The 18,360-nt window shown below is 42.3% G+C and overlaps 1 protein-coding gene across 1 annotated transcript in view; it reads left to right on the forward strand.

The window, feature by feature from the left end:
* Positions 1 to 18,360, forward strand: part of CNKSR2 (connector enhancer of kinase suppressor of Ras 2) — a 354,304-nt gene that overhangs the window by 78,170 nt on the left and 257,774 nt on the right. The window contains exon 2 of the mRNA XM_063450253.1: positions 12,620 to 12,783. Coding sequence (XP_063306323.1) covers positions 12,620 to 12,783 — 164 coding nt within the window. The remainder of the gene's footprint in view (positions 1 to 12,619; positions 12,784 to 18,360) is intronic.

Below are 18,360 nucleotides of genomic sequence, written 5' to 3' on the forward strand. Positions count from 1 at the left end.
GGAACACATCAAGTACCATAACGATTACAGCATGCTGTAGTTGTTATGGTGCCAGGAGTTCGTAGGTGTCCCCAATAGTTAAACTGTTTACAAATTATTTGACTTCTTACCTGGGGTCCACAATGACAAGCACACCTCCCTCGCAGTAAGCATGTCTCCCATGTAAGACCATGTGCATAGTCCCACTGTAGAGCTCTTGCATGTTCTGCGCAGTGCAAACAAATTTGATTGTGACTTGTCTCTGGCATCTCCATAAGATAGATACCAGAGATAAAAAGGCCAGGAAAGAGTATTCTGCATGTGTTTGGAGGCTACTTGTGGGATGTGTCGAGTGAGCTGTGGTGTGGTATGGTGCAAATAGCTCTGTTTCAGTTGTGTTTTGTCGTATATGTGGCTAGGGGCTGCAGAGAGAGAGTGTGTGCATAGATGTATAAATTTAATTTTTTTCATTATTAATTCATTTAAAAAAAATAATAATAACCTTTATGTCCCTCCTCCCTTCTTATTGCCTTTGCCCAGGAAGGGGGGGGGGGGGGCATTGCAAGCCCTGGTGGTTTGGTGGCAGTGGTGGAACTACCGCGGTGGCAGGGGTCGCACCTGCGACCGGGCCCATCACTTCAGGACCCCTGCAAACCCCTGCAACCGCGGGTACCGTCAGCTAAGTAATGCGGCCTCAGCCCGCGTGGTGTAAGCACCAGGGCCGAATTGAAGGGGCCCATCGGTTTGGCCCGTGCTGTTAGGGCCACCCGCTGCTATGTAATTCCAGGTGGCCCAGTCACACCGTTGTAAGCCTCTGATGTCAGAGGCTGGGAGGAAGTGATTGCCCCGGTCACTTCCTCCCAGCAACCACTGGGAGCTGCACGGGAAGAAGGAGGTGGAGTCAGATTGGGGACTCTGACTCCCATCAGTCTGAGCCACCACTGGACCCCAGGGAAAAGTATGTGTGTATTTATGTGAGTGTACAGTGTCTGTCTGTATGTGTGTATGTCTGCCTGTATGTCTGTGTGTGTATGTCTGTCTGTGTGTCTGTAAGTGTGTGTGTGTCTGTATGTGTGTCTGTATGTGAGTGTGTGTATATCTGTCTGTGTGTCTGTATGTGTGTGTATGTCTGTCTGGCTGTATGTCTGTGTGTGTCTGTATGTCTGTCTGTGTGTCTGTATGTATGTGAGTGTGTGTATGTCTGTCTGTGTGTCTCTCGGTGTGTGTGTATGTCTGTATGTCTGTGTGTGTCTGTATGTGTGTGTGTATGTACGTGTTTCTGCCAGTATGTCTGTCTGTGTGTATGTATGTATGTGTGTGTATGTCTGTCTGTGTGTGTGTCTGTATGTATATGTGCTGGTCTGTTTGTATGTCTGTGTGTCTGTATGTATGTGTGTCTGTGTGTATGTCTGTATGTGTGTGTATGTCTGTCTGTGTGTGTGTGTGTGTGTGTGTCTGTTTGTGTGTATATCTGTCTGTGTGTGTGTGTGTGTGTGTGTGTGTGTGTATATATATATATATATATATATATATGTGTCTGTCAGTATGTCTGTCTGTTTGTGTGTCTGTATGTATGTGTGTCTGTCTGTTTGTCTGTATATATGTGTGTCTGCATGTATGTGTGTGCTTATATGTTTGTGTGTGTGTGTGTTTGTATGTATGTGTGTGCTTATATGTATGTGTGTGCCTGTATGTGTGTGTGTGTCTATGTGTGTGACTACATGTGTAGCTGTTTGCCTGTGTGGGGGGAGGGGGTAACGTCTGGGAGGGGGACGATAAACGTATGGGAGGAGGGTGGCGGGGGTGAGGGGCCCAGGGCAATTTTTGCACTGGTGCCCCGTGGTTTCTAGTTAAGCCCCTGTCTGGTGGTACTGAGTGAACTCTAGCCTGCAGCTCCACCAGCTAAAGTTTACACTCATGAGATTAGGCACTGCAGCAGTTACCATGGCAATGCTCCAAGCTTGCAAGAACATGTTCCCAGATGAGCTGCAGGCTAGAGCCCCCATATCCTTCTCTTCCCTCTCTTTTCCTCTGTCACAGTGAGGTGCCTGTGGGCCAGTGGGGAGATCAAAGATCATTATGCTGAGGGGGGCATCGTCATGGCACACAGCAAGGCCGTCACTTCGATAACGCCGGCCCTGCATGGGTATTTGCCCAGTTTGCCCAATGGTATTGTTTGAGGGCTGAATGCAGACTCATCAACAATGAGCAAACACCAGCTCTCTGACTTTAACCCATCACTCTTATTAGAAGGCATCTGATGTGTTGCTTTAAAAGGTTACTCCAAGCACCATGATCACATTGATTAGAAGTGGCCATGGTGCCTAGAAACTGCATTTGTTGCATTTTGTTATGAAACGCAGCACATAAAGAGTTTAACTCCTTTGATGCCGAAAGTGTAGCTTCACCTCCAGTAACGTCATTAGGGCATCATAAGAATGACAGATTGTCACTCATTGGCTGAGAGCAATCAGTTGACATACTTGGCCAATGAATGACCAGTTGACATCTGACTTCTGCAGCTCTGAAGAAGGTGGATGTTATCACCCTGCTTTAGAGCAGACTCAGTGAGACCAAGTTACCATGAAACAGTTTGCCTCATTACAGGGGAACGGGCCAGGATACTCCTCTACTTAAGGCTATATAGTGTGTAATTACAGAATTGCTGGAAATAATAATAATAAGCTATAATATCTGTTCCCAGAAAAGGTGAGTACAGTATTCATATTTAGTTTCTGTTTCTGTAAAGCCATGAAGGAAAAAAGTAGTACATTTTCCCCTTATAGATTTTGAGGTTGTGTATAAAGAACTTTTCTTAGACAAAGTTCTAGAAATTGAGTAATGACCATGGAAACTAGCATGTCCACTTTAGAACTTCAAAATTGCTCAGTACATGTTAACTGCTGCTTTAAAAAAAAAATTATTTAAATAAATACATTTTATTTTACAGTTCCTTTAATGTATCACCTTTAATGTATCACCATCCTTTCACTATATATTTTACATTACAAATTAGATTATGAGGATATAGATTGACTTCCAATCAGGAGGTCTAAAAGCACATTTTTTCAGATGTTGCATTGAACAGTAAAAGCAGAGATTTATTAAACAAAACAGCGATATAGTAAATAAGGTACGCTTAAATCGATGCAAAACTTAAAAAAAAAAAACTTACATAGTCGATTTTCTAGTTAGAGACAGAGAACTCATTCTAATGTTCTCGAAAAGTTTTACCAACCTGCTGCAAATCACTAAAGTAGCTGTCACTAACACTAGAGCATAGCAACTATTGACTCTTGTCTGCTGCCTTTGCAAGCCTTTCTCTTCTGACCCCTCCCAGACCTTCTGTTACTGTCCAATCACAGACTTCCCAACGCAACTTATTGCCTTATGTATTAATACATACCATTATAGCATTACTATCTTCCAAGTATCCCATGTCTCACCTCTCCAAGACAATCAAAGTTATGTTTGCACCGGGAATATCCCTTAAATTGTTTATTTGTTTTAATAAGGTTTTATTGTTTTCTAAATGAAACTTTAAAACCAATGCATACAGTTGCATCAGTTGCTAATTACATTAAAACGGTTGATTAACTTTATGTTTGAAATATTTCCGCCACACATTTGACCTGTGGCAACATGCTTCCTAAGTTTAGTGACTAAGTTTCTGTGGTAAAAGTGTTTATTTAAATTTCAGTATGCGTTCCACACAGACAAGCACAAATATTCAAGATAACATGCAAATAGTTCTAAGCTAACTGTTAAACAGATGACATTCCTTAATCAGCAAATGTCCACAGAGAATATTAAGGCAGGAGTCTAAGAGCTATATTAATCTTTTTGGTATTTACTCTCCTTTGTAAGCGTTTGCTGGTATAGCTTTTCTTAACAGCTGTGTTTGAGTCTGTGAAATTATATGGTGTATTCATTTTTCATACCACTCTTGAAGTCGGCATAAAGGGCTAGTCCCACATTCCCTTTCTTGGAGAATTATTATGCTAAAGTTATGGTGTGCATTTCCTGTAACGGTGACAGAACAGGGTACATACATACATATACTTAAACCCGGGAAAGCTATTAAATGATGGAAAGACTCCATTTGATTAAATTGGCTTATCCTTAATCATGTCCATTGATAGTTCATGAGGTGTAGGCTTGCCCTCACTATGAAAATGATCGGGGGTTCTAATGTATAGACCCACGATCATAACATGGATATCTGTTGATAGAGTGGTAAAAATGAAAATAATAAATAACTTTATTGGGTATATACACACAACCTGCTGGTTGTAAAACAAAAAATCCAAAAAAAATGTTTTGGGATTTTTTGTTTTACAACCAGCAGGTTGTGTGTATATACCCAATAAAGTTATTTATTATTTTCATTTTTACCACTCTATCAACAGATATCCATGTTATGATCGTGGGTCTATACATTAGAACCCCCGATCATTTTCTTTTTCTTTCTCAAGTATATTAGGGTTATCCCCTACCTTTGGATATCTGGTAGACATTACACAGTACCCTTTTAGGGCAGCTGTGATTTTCTATGTTTTTGCCCTCACTATGTTAAAGAGTGTGTAGTGGGTTGGGGACAGCCCCTTCGGTATGCCCCCTTCCAGTCTTTGACTGGGTGGGAGCATTTGTCTCTGAGCCAGAGAGTGAGAAGGTCTCTAGACCTCCCTACGGCTGTGCTGTGCGAGGGGGATGAGGGGAAGTTCAGGTTGCGCTGGCTCTGATATAAGCAAAACCATTGCAAAAGAAATGTGTTTGCAATGAACGCATTTCATTTGTAATGATTGTAATTGTATTTACACGATTGCGGGGTATTGGTGCAGAAGGGGTTAATCATGATAACCCAATCTTCACTTTCCAATATTCCATAAATTATTAAGTCCATGCAGTAAGAAGTCATTAGGAGTAAAAAGAGATATTTGACTAATTTGGTCTGCTGAGTCACTGATTAAAATCCCATACTTATTAGTTTCTTTATTAAAAGGGAATTGTCACTTCTCTAGAATTCACACTACTGCGGAAAACGTTGAAAATAACCTTTATTATGTAACAAGTCCAGTGTTGGTCCACCATCTACCAGGATAAAGCATACAAATTGAAGTCCACAGTCACAATGTATGGTGAAGCTAGAGGTATTTTATTGGAGATCAAAGGACAAAAAGATATAACATTTTGGCCTTTAGTCCTTAATCATGTATGGCCTATATCATGGGTTAGTCTTTTCTTCATGTGATCCTCCATTTATTTTAAAGTGATATTAAAGATTTTAAAAATTACATCACAATCCAATCCAGTCCAGACACAGCCAGGGAAAACATTGCAACCGGTTAAACCGTTCTGGTCTCCACTCCCCCATGGCGGCTTCTGATTCAGGAAGTGCAGAGTGCCGCCGGGCAAGGGAATCACTGATTGGCTGAGAGTGGCCAGCTGCTACTCACAGCCAATCACTCACTTTCCATTCACCAAATTAGCTAACAAAAAAAACATACATTATGCAAGTCAGTTTAGTGAATGGGGAGTCATTGATTGGCTGAGAGCGTCAGCCAATTAGTGGCACCCCTTCTCGGTGGCACTTCGAGCTTCCTAAATCTGACATTTCAGAAGCCAGAAGCTGCCAGGGGGAAAGTGGAGACCGGCGCTGGAGGCAACTTTGAGATTACACCATCCAAGAAAGGCTTAACACCTTGGTTTCCAATTAGGCAGATCAGGCACCTGCTTACAGGAGCCTGATCACTAGGAGGTGTTTTCAGCTCTTATAATTTTACTTTTTGAGCTTAAAGGGACATTATAGTCACCAGAATCACTACAGCTTAATGTGACTTTTCAGAGACGGACACTAGAGGTGCTTCCTAGTCCGATCTACGTTCAGCTTCTCCACATACTGCATGGTGACGGTAAATGCTCCCCATAGATGTGTTTCCACCATACCAACATAAAAGAACATTCTGACTAAACTGGGGTGGTGGCTACAGAGTAAAACTAAATTAACAGCTAACAAAATGGAGGGAACTGCTGGTCCATAACCTGCAAAGGGAAAGGTAAGAATGCTCTGCGTCATGTTACTTAAAATAACATCAGGGCAGAAAGCTTGCCAGAGAAACCAGATCAACCATTGAACCAAAATTCCATCATACAACTGTATTCTATTTTGCACCGAGAAGATGTTTCTCCATCTTCTTATACTGTAGACAAAGGGGAAGAGTAAGGTTGTTGGAGCTGTAAAGTTGCATACAGGACATTTGAGGCAATTACATGATTTTGCTATTTCATGACGAAAAGTCATGATTTTATAAAAGACACGGAGGCGAGTATTGCTTAACCCTTTCTTTACTGTCCACCAATAGCAGCAAAGTATATTAACAGTAAGAAAAAACAGTAACCATAGAGATAGGACACTCCCATATCCAGTCCCAGTATAATAGGCAGCACCTCCTCCTCCAATTCCTCTTTCTTTGGAGATGCTACCCGCCAACAGTAACCGGAAGTCAGGAAACAGTCCAGCACTAGAAGGGCCACGGCCCAGAGTCCTTGTTGATACAGGAACAGCGGATGCCCTCGAACATAGGCAAAACCGGGAACGAATGGTGAAACTTTAACCATAGGGAGTCCATCTCTTTGTCAACTCTTGAACTTCAGCTAACTTGTGGAAGTCCTGAGCATAGAGACGTCCTTCATGCGATGCACTTAGAAGTGGATCAACCTGTGAAGACATAATGACAGGAGCCCAAAGGTTAAATCGGTACTAACACTATTTGCCCATGTCAAGATACGATACATTGGAAACCAAGCCACCCGTTAGTGTACCCCCATTCGTACCTGAGTCAAGAGTCCCCATGTATGTGAAGTGTCATGAGTCAGATGTACATATAAGTCATACATTCATGGAAGGCAATGTTATACTTACCGCCCGAAGCGAGAAATGACAGGGGGGGGAAATTATATAAATAAGTAATAGGGAGGGGCAATACTCGCCTCCGTGTCTTTTATAAAATCATGACTTTTCGTCATGAAATAGCAAAATCATGTAATTTTATGTCAAGACACGGAGGCTCATATTGCTAGTTTAAAGCTGAGCAATGACCGACGAGAAAACGTGTGGTTGAGGTCGGAAGTAGAATTCACTGAAGGTGGATTCTCTGGACCAGTCCGCCATCCTCATAAGGTCTTCCAGGCGTGCCCCCGAAGAGGCGATGGACGTGGCTGACGCCCCACGTGTGGAGTGGGCGCTAAAGATGGATGTATCCGCCCCCGCTTGTGACATAATCCACTTCACCCAACGAGCCAGAGTCGTGCTGGATACAGGGGTGAATGGTCGATGGGTCACGAGGAAAAGTTGAGGCGTTGGGTCCGACCTATGGGCCTTCGTTCGAAGTTCGTATTCCTTCAAACAGGTCACTGGGCACAACAGTGGGTTAGACGGAAAACTGGGGTACGAGACTGAGCGTATGGCTGTCTTCGTCCTTCTGGAGATATTGAATGTCACCCCATCCGGGGTGAAGGATCTCGCATCATGGTCCAGGGCACGTACCTCCGAGACTCGTTTACATGAAATGAGGCAGAACAGGCATACCAATTTGGCAGAGAGTTGTTGCAAGGTGAGGTCCGAGTAGTATCGCCGTCACAGGAGCCGCCACGGGATCCAGGTCCCTAGCCAGGCACCAACCAGCCCAAGCTCTCCAAGCGGTCCCATATGAGCGTCTAGTGCTGGGAGCCCATGCGTCAGCCAAGAGGCGTCGAGGGTCCCCAGGGTCCCCCGAAATTCTCCATGCCAGTAACCGTAATGATCCGTCCAGTAGGAGGGGGTGTTGTTGGCCCATCGAGTTCAGCAGAAGGTCCCGGTTGGGCGGCAGAAGAGCGGGAACGTCTATTGCCAGTTCCAGGAGTTGCGGGAACCACGACTGGGTACCCCAGAATGGGGTTAGCAGGACCATATCCGCCATCTGGTGCCGTACCTGGAGTAGCACTCGGGGGAGCATGGCAAATGGTGGAAAGCGTAAAGGCGTGAGTCGGGCCATTCCTGTAGGAACGCGTCCACTGCCTCCGCGGCCGGGTCCGGGCGCCAGCTGTAGAACCTGGGTAGTTGGGCGTTGAGTCTGGAAGCGAAGAGGTCTATAGAGAAAGGCCCCCAAAGGGACGAGATAGTGGAGAACACCTCTGTATCCAATTTCCAATCGCTGGTGTCTGCGAGATAGCGTGAGCTCCAATCCGCGTGGGTATTGTGAAGGCCAGGAAGGTATTCCGCCTGGACCGTCAGTCCATTGAAGGTGTTCTAAGAGGACTCCCCGATCTTGTGCCATGAGGAGGATATCATCCAGATAGACTATCGGCCTTACCCCGCGACTGCGCAGCCAAGCCATGGCCGGTAGCATCAATTTGGTGAAGCACCACGGAGCAGACGAGAGTCCGAACGGGAGGCATGTGAATCGCCATGTTCCGCCTTTCCAGAGGAACCTCAGTAGGTCCCTGGATGACTCGGTCATCGGGACCGTTAGGTAGGCATCTTTGAGGTCTAACTTTGCCATCCAGTCTCCACGTAGGAGTAAGTCCCGAAGGAGGTGGATTCCCTCTATTTTGAAGTGTCGGTAGCGCACTATGGAGTTTAGGGCCCAAAGGTTTATAACTGGGCGCATCTGGCCGCCTTTCTTTTCCACCGGTAAAATGTTGCTGATAACCCCAGCATGGTTCAGTGGTGCCCGTTCTATCGCTCCTTTCATGTGGAGTGACAATAGTTCCTTGTCTATTAAGGCGCGATTTGCCTTTGACATTACCATAGGGTGAGGGGGAGGAATGCGACTCGGGGAGTCTACCAATTCTATGTGGAACCCCTTTACCGTGTTCACAACCCAGGCATCTGAGGTGATCTCTAACCAGGCATGTAAAAAATGACGGAGTCTGCCCCCTACACAGATGTTGTAAAAAGCATGAATTAGGTGTGGTCTTACCGTAAGGGCGTCTGGAACCGGGGTTCCCTCTGAAGCTTCTGGAGCGCCATGGTCTTCCACGAGATGGGAAGAAGGGAGACTGGTGTCTCGTGTCCTGATAAGGTGGCCTCTGGTTATAAGAGCCTCGTCCCGATCCTCGGGAGTTAAAATTAGATCGGCCGGACAGACGACTCCTGAATCTGCCGGCCCTGGAAGAGACCCGTCCCTGAAACACTCTCCTCATGGAGGACTGGGCCCTGTCTAAGGCTGTGAAAGCACCTACAAAGTGCCCCAGATCCTTGATAAAGGAGTCTCAGAACAGCTGGCCCTGAGCGTCTTTACCCGCCTCAGTGAGGGCGAGGTTGGCCAGTTTGGGCTCGATTTTAAAGAGGATGGCTTTACGCCGTTCTATAGACAGGGAAGTGTTCACACTACCGGCTATGCAGATTGCCCTCTGCACCCAACCACGGAGTTCTTCCGGGTCAACCTGTCTATTCTCAGTTCTGGCCATCTCGGCCAGGTCAAATCATTTTACTAAGGGACCAAAAATGTCCAGGTGTTTGTCCTGGCATGACTTTAATGCAGATTCCAGACCCTTACGGGGATTCCAACCCATCTTTGCAAGAAACTGCGTCATTTTAGGGTCTACAATAGGTGTCTCGCAGACTTTATCAGGGATAAGGGGTCTAGGGCATTCTGCCCTGAGCTTGTTGCGCGCTGTCTTGCTAAGAGGGCGCCTAACCCAGTTCTCAAGATATTTTGCTACATGGTCGGCTGGGAGCCATTCTGCCGACCTCGGGTGATGGAGAGCATCCAGGTCAAACATAGGTTCTCCAGCCGGGTCCATGAGAGTCAAACCCGCGGTAGCGGGAGAGTCACTGCGAGAGTCACTAATTACCAATCTTGGTAGGGTAGGGGCAAATGGGTCAGTGTCCTGCCCGTCCGACTCGTTCTTAGAGTCATCCCCGGACTCATCAATAGCCTCCTCACAAGACCCGATTTCTGAGTCGGAGTCGTTCTCTGTAAGTGCTCTGGCACATTTCCAGTGCCGCGCCCGTTCTGCCTGGCGCGGAAAGGCTCTTTTGCGTGACACAGGCACGCTATCTTGGGTGGCTATTTTCACACCAGTCTTGGTGGTTCTGGAGGTGGGAGGGATCAGGTGTTTAGATTTGGCCTTGGCCTTTCTAGAGTCGCCCCCTGGGTGGTTTACAGAGGAATGCGCTAAGCGTGTAGGTATGGCAGATGCTTCTGCGGGTACAGGTTGTGCCAATAAAGCCTGAGAAATAGTCTGAGACAGGGTTGCGGACATTGAGCCCATGGCGGCCATAATGGCGACTGTGACTGAACGCATCATCCGGCACCGACATAGGGTTGCCGCAGAAGAAGGGGGGCCAGAGCTGGCAGAGATAGGGTCAGCCAGCGCTTGGGGTATATCCCTATCCTCAGGGGAAAGAGGGGAGACAGGCCCTTTAGGTTTAGGCATAATAATATTAACTGAGGCTAAGGTCAGGTCCAAATAAAATATATATATATATATATATATATATCTATATGCAGGGAATATGCAGTATAATATGCAGTATAATATATAGGGAGACAACCAAAATATATACTAGTAGTGAATAGAAAATAGAGCTGCTAAATATGTGGAGGATGCAACTAGCAGGAGTTAATCACCCCAGGCTAGGCAGTGTAAACAGAGGAAAAAGGAGGGAGCTCACCAGGGTCCATACCGGCAGATAAGGAGAACGGAGGGAAAAAGAGCGCCAAAGTGACTGACAGAAAATGGCCGCAGGGGGGAACACATCAAACAGGTGAATCCAGCATTCGAATGAAAAATTCGAATGCAGCAATAGGAGAATAGGCAGGCAGACTGGTTCACATCAAACAGGTGAATGCAGTCAGGCGTTCGCATAGAAAATTCGAACGCAGTAATAGGAGAGAAGACAGGCAGACCGGCAGAGTAATGGAGGGAAAGTTTAGAGCGATACCAAGGGAATCAGAGAAGGTAGAGCAGGATAAAGCCGGACAGGGAAGGTCTGGGACCCTGGGCTCAACAAGTTATACAACACAAGGTCAAATAAATACCATATACCATCATACATTAACCAGTGAATGGTACAAAATGTCAGCAGAGAAAAATAATTTGTGAGGTACTTATCTGTCTGGTAGCAGCAAAGAAAGAGGAATTGGAGGAGGAGGTGCTGCCTATTATACTGGGACTGGATATGGGAGTGTCCTATCTCTATGGTTACTGTTTTTTCTTACTGTTAATATACTTTGCTGCTATTGGTGGACAGTAATGAAAGGGTTAAGCAATATGAGCCTCCGTGTCTTGACATAAAATTGGTTTTGTTCTGTACACAGGGTTACAAAGTAGTACGAGCTCTATGAAGGTCTGGTCACAATGTGGTCTTGGAAATGAAACCCTTTAATCAATCATACCAAATCTAGAGCTTCCAACTGGTAGTACATTTTAGCCATATTAGGGTTTGAAGGGGCCTACCTATCAGAGTATTTTTATGTTTTTCAACAATTTGGGAACCCAACTTTAGCCCACTCATGTATGCATACTAAATGCACAGCACAGCTTTAGTCATGGGGAGAGCCTGGAAAAGGTACAGGAGCCTAGGTAGTAAGTTAATTTTTGTTACTGCGACCCGGCCCGATCAAGAGATATGTGACACAGGTTCTTCAGTTTCTTATTGAAAGAGGTGAGAATTGGAAAAAAGTTGGATTGGTAAAGATGAGACAGATCCCTAGTTAGCCAAATCCCCAGGTACTTGATCTTCCCGTCAGACCATTGGAAACTAAAACTCTGGTGGGTCAGGTTGACTCTATGACTAGGAATGTTAATGTTGAGGATGGTTTCTTTCTTTTTAAGTCGTTTTGTTAAAGTTAAAGCAACTTTGTGTGCTTATTGATTTGATATATTTTGCAGATGTGCCATTTACTGCTGTAATACCATTGATAAATAAAAACAATAAAAAAAGAAATGCTACATTTCTAAGCATGTATAGCTTAGACATTATGTGTTATAAACATACAGATGGGATGGATAATTTCTGGATAATACTACAGCAGTGGTACAGGAGTAATGTGTTTTAAACCATTTCAAAAGAAAATATGACAGGATTATCACATACCTAGAATTTGCAAACATGTTAAGCGCATTTGTTACTTTGGCATTCATTTGCACGTATGCTAATTATTTTTCTACTTGATAAAAAATAAACTATAAGAAAATGTGACAGTGTGAGTATCTTCCTCAGAAGTAATGCTAAAAGAAGAATTAATTCCATTTTGTTGTAGGCATCTACTAGGCCAAATCTATCTCAAAACGTATTATTTTGTGAAATATTTAAAATCTTACTTTATTGCGCAGACAATAGCCATCAATCATCAGAGTCTTGAGAACTCACACTGTATTTAGTTTGCATGTTTCCATGGAGCTTACAATTTGTTTAATATGCTTTTTAAAAAAATGTATATTGTTTAATTTATTTAGTTTATCTAATCAGTTTATTCACAAATGTACATTACTATCGGCTGTTGTCAACTTCCATTCACAATGTACTCTCGGATACCTGCTTAGTGGTTAAACAGTTAATTTTAGCCAAGTTAAATACACTGTCCTAAAATGAGAGCTTATATTGATTTTACATTGTGTATAACTTAGCTGTTTGATTATTTTCCTTCAGGGCTGGATGACTGCTTGCAACAGTATATAAAAAATTTTGAGCGGGAAAAGATTGCAGGAGACCAGTTACTGCGAATTACCCACCAGGAGTTAGAAGAGCTGGGGGTCACCAGGATTGGGCACCAAGAACTCATTCTGGAAGCAGTAGACTTGCTCTGTGCGCTGGTAAATACTTTTAGCGAAGAATGCTGTTTATCATGACAAAATTTAAAGGGAAACCATCACTTCACAGGATTCATCATTTTATGCTTAACTTTTTGTCTATATATTTAAAAAATATTCGCTAACGATGTGTGAAAAAAAAGATTAATTAGTCACTTTAACCACCATAATGCGTCATCCTACTAAAGTGGTTATGGTGCAAATACACTGTATCATTTTCAGTCTGGTGATAAAAACATTTTTTTCTATGTGCAGGTCAGCTTCCCTGGGCTGTCAATCATTCAGTCAATATACACTTTTCATGGCTGGCAAAATCAGTTTTATGAACTTTTGTGTCTGGTATTAGTACATACATAATGCTGGATGAGGATGGTGGGAGTTTTAAAAAGGTGCAGCTAATGCAATGGCACTGCGAGGAAACCACTTGCTAAAAAAAAGCATATGTGGAATATATCTCCAATAAACCTCATCCAGTGTTTGGCTAAGCATAATGAGAATTTTAGTTTCCAATAGCTTTATATAGTGAGTCAGACACAGAAAAATTAATACTTAAAAAAGTAACACTTCACCTAATGCAGAACTATGATTTATTTTAAAAGAACTCCTAAATCTCAGTAATCCAGCCATGCATCTTTATGAGAAGTTTTGGAATGGAGTTTTATTATCAATGCTTTTCTATGAGAAGCATTTGATTAAAGGGAAACTATAGTGCCAGGGAAACAAAGTTGTGAGGGACCAAATGTGCATGTGCGTCGAGCGCCGCACTCCCATTAGGACTTCCTTCATATGAAAGCATTGTATAATGCATTCCTATGGGGTTTGGGGTAACACTCAATGTCTTCATGCAGAGCATAAGGATGTCTAACGTCACTTAGGAAACCAAAAGTCAACCCAGAGTTAACCCTCCAAAGCAATTATTGCAGTTTATCAAATGCAATAATTAGCTTTGCAGGGCTAAGGGACCTGGGGCACTGCACCCAGACCCCTTCAATGAGCTGAAGTAGTTAGGGTGGCTTTAGTGTCCCTTTGAGCAGTTCATGGCACTGAAAGGAAAGTAAGTAAGATGGGTGAACTTCATTAGCTGCAAAGGCCAGTCTAACAAAAGGTATGTTTTTAGGACTTTAGACATGTTAATAGGAATTTTAGATATTGCATTTGTTTTTACAACAATTAAATATATGCATTAAATAATAATAATAATTATAGTAATTTGGAACATAGAGTTTCCTTGTAAATCTCAAATTTAAACAACATTATCCTGGAACTTATTCCCTCCATCATGGCTCCCTGTCAATCATTGCTAAAAACCTTTACAACCTATTAGTTAGCGTAGCTATAGAGAGAGCACAGAAAGCGTAGGAGAAACACAAACAATGTATCTGTCTCTCCTTTTTGCAATGTGTGATGAGTCTGTGCCAGGACTGAACTGGATTGTGATGATAATTGCTAAATCTTACATATCCATTTAAACGAAAACCGTGCATCACATTATAAATGATTTTCAATAATACGTTTTATTGCATTCTAGAGAAGTGGTATTTTCCTCTTAGTGATTTCCATTACAAAAAATTGTCATAGTTTCCCCCTAGCAAATTGCAAATGTATAGCGTGATTGATGTTAATTAAATATTATTAAATTTGTCTATGGAGAATTCTCGCATCTCAACATAAAATTTCTACTCTGCTTTTTATCCTGTCCACTGCTTTTCTTCCCTTTGCCATTATTTTTGGTCAGTGACTTTTTGACATTGTTAAATGACTTAATCTCCCATCCATGCATGGCTGAATATATTTTTGCTGCGTGGCTTGATCAAAAGCTTCGGTCATTTCAGAACATTCATGTTTTCACTAAGTGTTAAAGATTTTATGAAAACGTACTTTATAAATTAATTTGTAAACATCATCGCTAAGGTGAAGATTGTTCTGAAAACAAAATCAGTGAAAACATTTCATGAAACATACATCCAGGTTCTGTGTAGCTTTTCTTTAAGGAACACTGGTGGCAAACCAGGCCGATTGGGTTCCAAACACAGGAGTGGGAACAGACTGACCTCTCTTGTGCATCTCAAAATTCTCCATTAAGTCATGAGAGGCACCAGAACATGACATCTTTACCCAACACCATGACTGGCAAAACCATTTACTAGGCCAAAGAAAATAGACACCTATATTGGACTCGAGAATTCAATTGATCACCCGACCGGCCCCAAATGAAATGAATTGCAGTTCAAACCAAAATTAATCTCTGTGTCTAATCTGTTCCATAAACTTTATTAATCCAGCAGCGTCAACCCAATTCTATAGTAAGATCAACAAAAACGGAGATATACAAAAGTCCACATTTGCTATATGATAAGATAATTTTGAAACAGTTAATGAAAGTAATTTGAAAGGGGAGCCGTCATGTCTCTGGTAATTACACCATTCAGTAAAACATTGAAAATCACATATAACTTGTGTTGACCTTTTTGCGATGCCCCTAACTGGCAAATTCAAATTATAACAATGGTTAAAAGGGTACCAAGATGGAGGTATTCAAATCCAGGACAGAGGTAAATACAGTGATGTGGAATTTTTCATTTTATTTTATTTTCAGACCTCACTAAATTAAAACCTGGGAAGTGAGGTTTCACTTTCAGAGGCTGCGACACCATGATGTCATAGTGGCAGTATATGTTTCACAGAATTATTCACCAAAGTGTGAATTGCAGTGATTTCAATGTGAATTCAATATGAATTTAAAAAAAAAAGAAGTTAAAACTAGAATCCCTGGTAATTCATTCACACTTTTAAAAACACTGACAGTCTTCCAACAATTGTACAACATCCTATTTAAATGCTATAGTGCTATAGTGCATGTTCATGAATTGTAAAGATGTATTCTATCTTTATTAAAAAAAAAACTAAAAAAAAAAAAACATTTCCCAAACGAAATGTATTTAGTTCCATAATTGAAATTAAATTTAGAAAAAAGGAAGAAAAAAAACCAAAAAGGGATGTCTTATATAAAGACCGCCCAGAGGGTAAATACCCAGTCCAATCTCAACAGTAGTGTAGTTGCCAAAAAATAAAAAGCCTTTATTGAAATCTATTAAAAACCTGGGTTATCAGTGATGGACAGAATAATATAGGGAGAAATATGTATAGTAGGAACAGGGCTAGTCAAGAGCCTAATGGCCAAAAGGAACCCTCACAAAAAACGGAGAGGGGATAGAAGGCAATATGTACCTCCATACATAAATTAGGTAACAAAGCAGTAGGAGAGAACAGGGAAAGGGAGAAACACACACACCCAACCAAACAGTAGTGCTATGCTAATACCCTATCTCCTATAAAACACCTTTGTGGGTGTTCTAATCTAAATGCTGTCATAACATCTGAAGCCCCAGGTTACACACACATGCTAGAAAAACATAAATGAAAAAGGTGCTCAGAGCAAAGTGCTCAAAGAGTATTAAAAACACAGAAGAACCCGACGTACGTTTCGGCGTGACCACACGCCGTCCTCAGGGGTATCAGCAGTGAGCAGAAACTGTCCGGGTGGTAAATTTATACCTTAAGCTCATAAGCTTTATTGTAATCACCTGTGATTGTGTCTAAGCTGCTCTGGTCCTCCTGCGAATGGGGCTGTGGGGGTGTGGTGTAACACACCATAGTGTCAGCCCACATTTATATGTCAGAGGTGGCCAGAACAGAAAGCTGAACATAATCAGGTGGAAGGGAATTAACCCTTTGAGTGCCCCGCCCGGAACAGATATAAATGGATACTTACTATGTCTAAAGGGCAGTATCCATAGCTTAACAGTTAACCCTTGGAATGTCCAAATTGTGTCATATAGGTCAAGTATGTGGATTGATTCTTATGGCTGTATTGTGTAGCTTTAGTACAATTAAAGAAACAACTTATAACCGTTGTAAACCAGTAAGGGATAAGTACAATGGCTATATGGGCAATCATACACAGAAGCCGACAATTATTTTTGTTTTTGCCACTGTAAATAGTAACCCATTAGTTTTGCAAACACAAAACAGACCCCTAAACTCTTAGACCTATAATACAAGTAAAGTGAATGGACATATGAACACCAAATATTAATAGAAATAAATAAAGAATATATACATATATACAGGCATAACTTAAGATACCATTTATTATCAGAATTATTGCAGTACTTTAAATAAACGGGGAATATGAAAACCCTTCATTTAACCCCAGGGGAGATAGCGTTTTGAGATGGTAAATCCAAAACGGCTCTCTTTGTCTTAGTTTTAAGTCCCAGTTTCCTTTCCTAGGAGGCTGTGGTACATGTTCAAGATCCATGAACCGGATGCCTGCCGAGGAGTGATTGTGATGTAGATGTAAATGCCTTGAGACGGGTGTTTCCAAACGTCTCCTGACAGAATTTACATGTTCACGTATCCTTAGCCTAAAGTGGCGAAAAGTCTTGCCTACATATTTTAGGCCACAGGAGCAAGACAGTAGGTAAACTACTCCTGTTGTGTTACAATTAAAGAAGGAACGTGGTTTGAAATTCATTAAGCCCTTGCTGTCAGAGGCCCTCTTGGTAATAAACGGGCATGCACTGCAGTGACCACATTGGAAAGAACCCATTGGTAGGTATTTTTGAAAATAACCTGACGGGGACGTAGTTGAGAGGTGACTAGGTGCTAGGATATCTCTCAAGTTTTTGCCCCTCTGTGCTGTAATTGAAGGGAGTGATGGCAGAATTTGCTTCAGATGCTTATCTGATTGGAGGATAGGCCAAAATTTTTGAAAGACAATCAGCATAGTGTCCCATCCTGCATCATATGTACCGATGCAGCGTATTTTATTTACCTCAGTCTTACCACCCCCATCTGTAATTAGGGTTTCCCGTTCAGTGTGGATTGCCCTCAGATAGGCTCTTTTCAGAACCCTATTTGGGTAACCTTTGGCCTTAAACATGTGACGCAGCTCATTTGCTTTTAATTTGAACTCCTCCATCGTGGAGCAGTTTCGTCGAAGTCTCAAATATTGGCCTATTGGGATACCGGATTTGAGTGATATGGGGTGATGACTAGACCAGCATAGCAGGTTATTTGAGGCTGTCTTCTTTCTGTACAAGGTTGTTTCAATTTTGCCTTCTTTAGATACCTGTAGTGCTAGATCTAGAAAGCAAAGGTTTTGACCCCCTACTTCACTAGTGAATCGTAAGTTAAAATCGTTGCTGTTCAGCAGACATACAAATTCTTTGAATCTCTCTGATGTATCAAGCCAAATCAAAAACACATCATCGATGTATCTTTTCCAATAGAAGATCTGATTAGTGTATGATTTCAGCTTGGGATCTCCCAAGCTGAAATCATACACTAATCAGATCTTCTATTGGAAAAGATACATCGATGATGTGTTTTTGATTTGGCTTGATACATCAGAGAGATTCAAAGAATTTGTATGTCTGCTGAACAGCAACAATTTTAACTTACGATTCACTAGTGAAGTAGGGGGTCAAAACCTTTGCTTTCTAGATCTAGCACTACAGGTATCTAAAGAAGGCAAAATTGAAACAACCTTGTACAGAAAGAAGACAGCCTCAAATA

This window comes from Pelobates fuscus, chromosome 1 (assembly GCF_036172605.1).
Source record: "Pelobates fuscus isolate aPelFus1 chromosome 1, aPelFus1.pri, whole genome shotgun sequence".
NCBI lineage: Eukaryota > Metazoa > Chordata > Amphibia > Anura > Pelobatidae > Pelobates > Pelobates fuscus.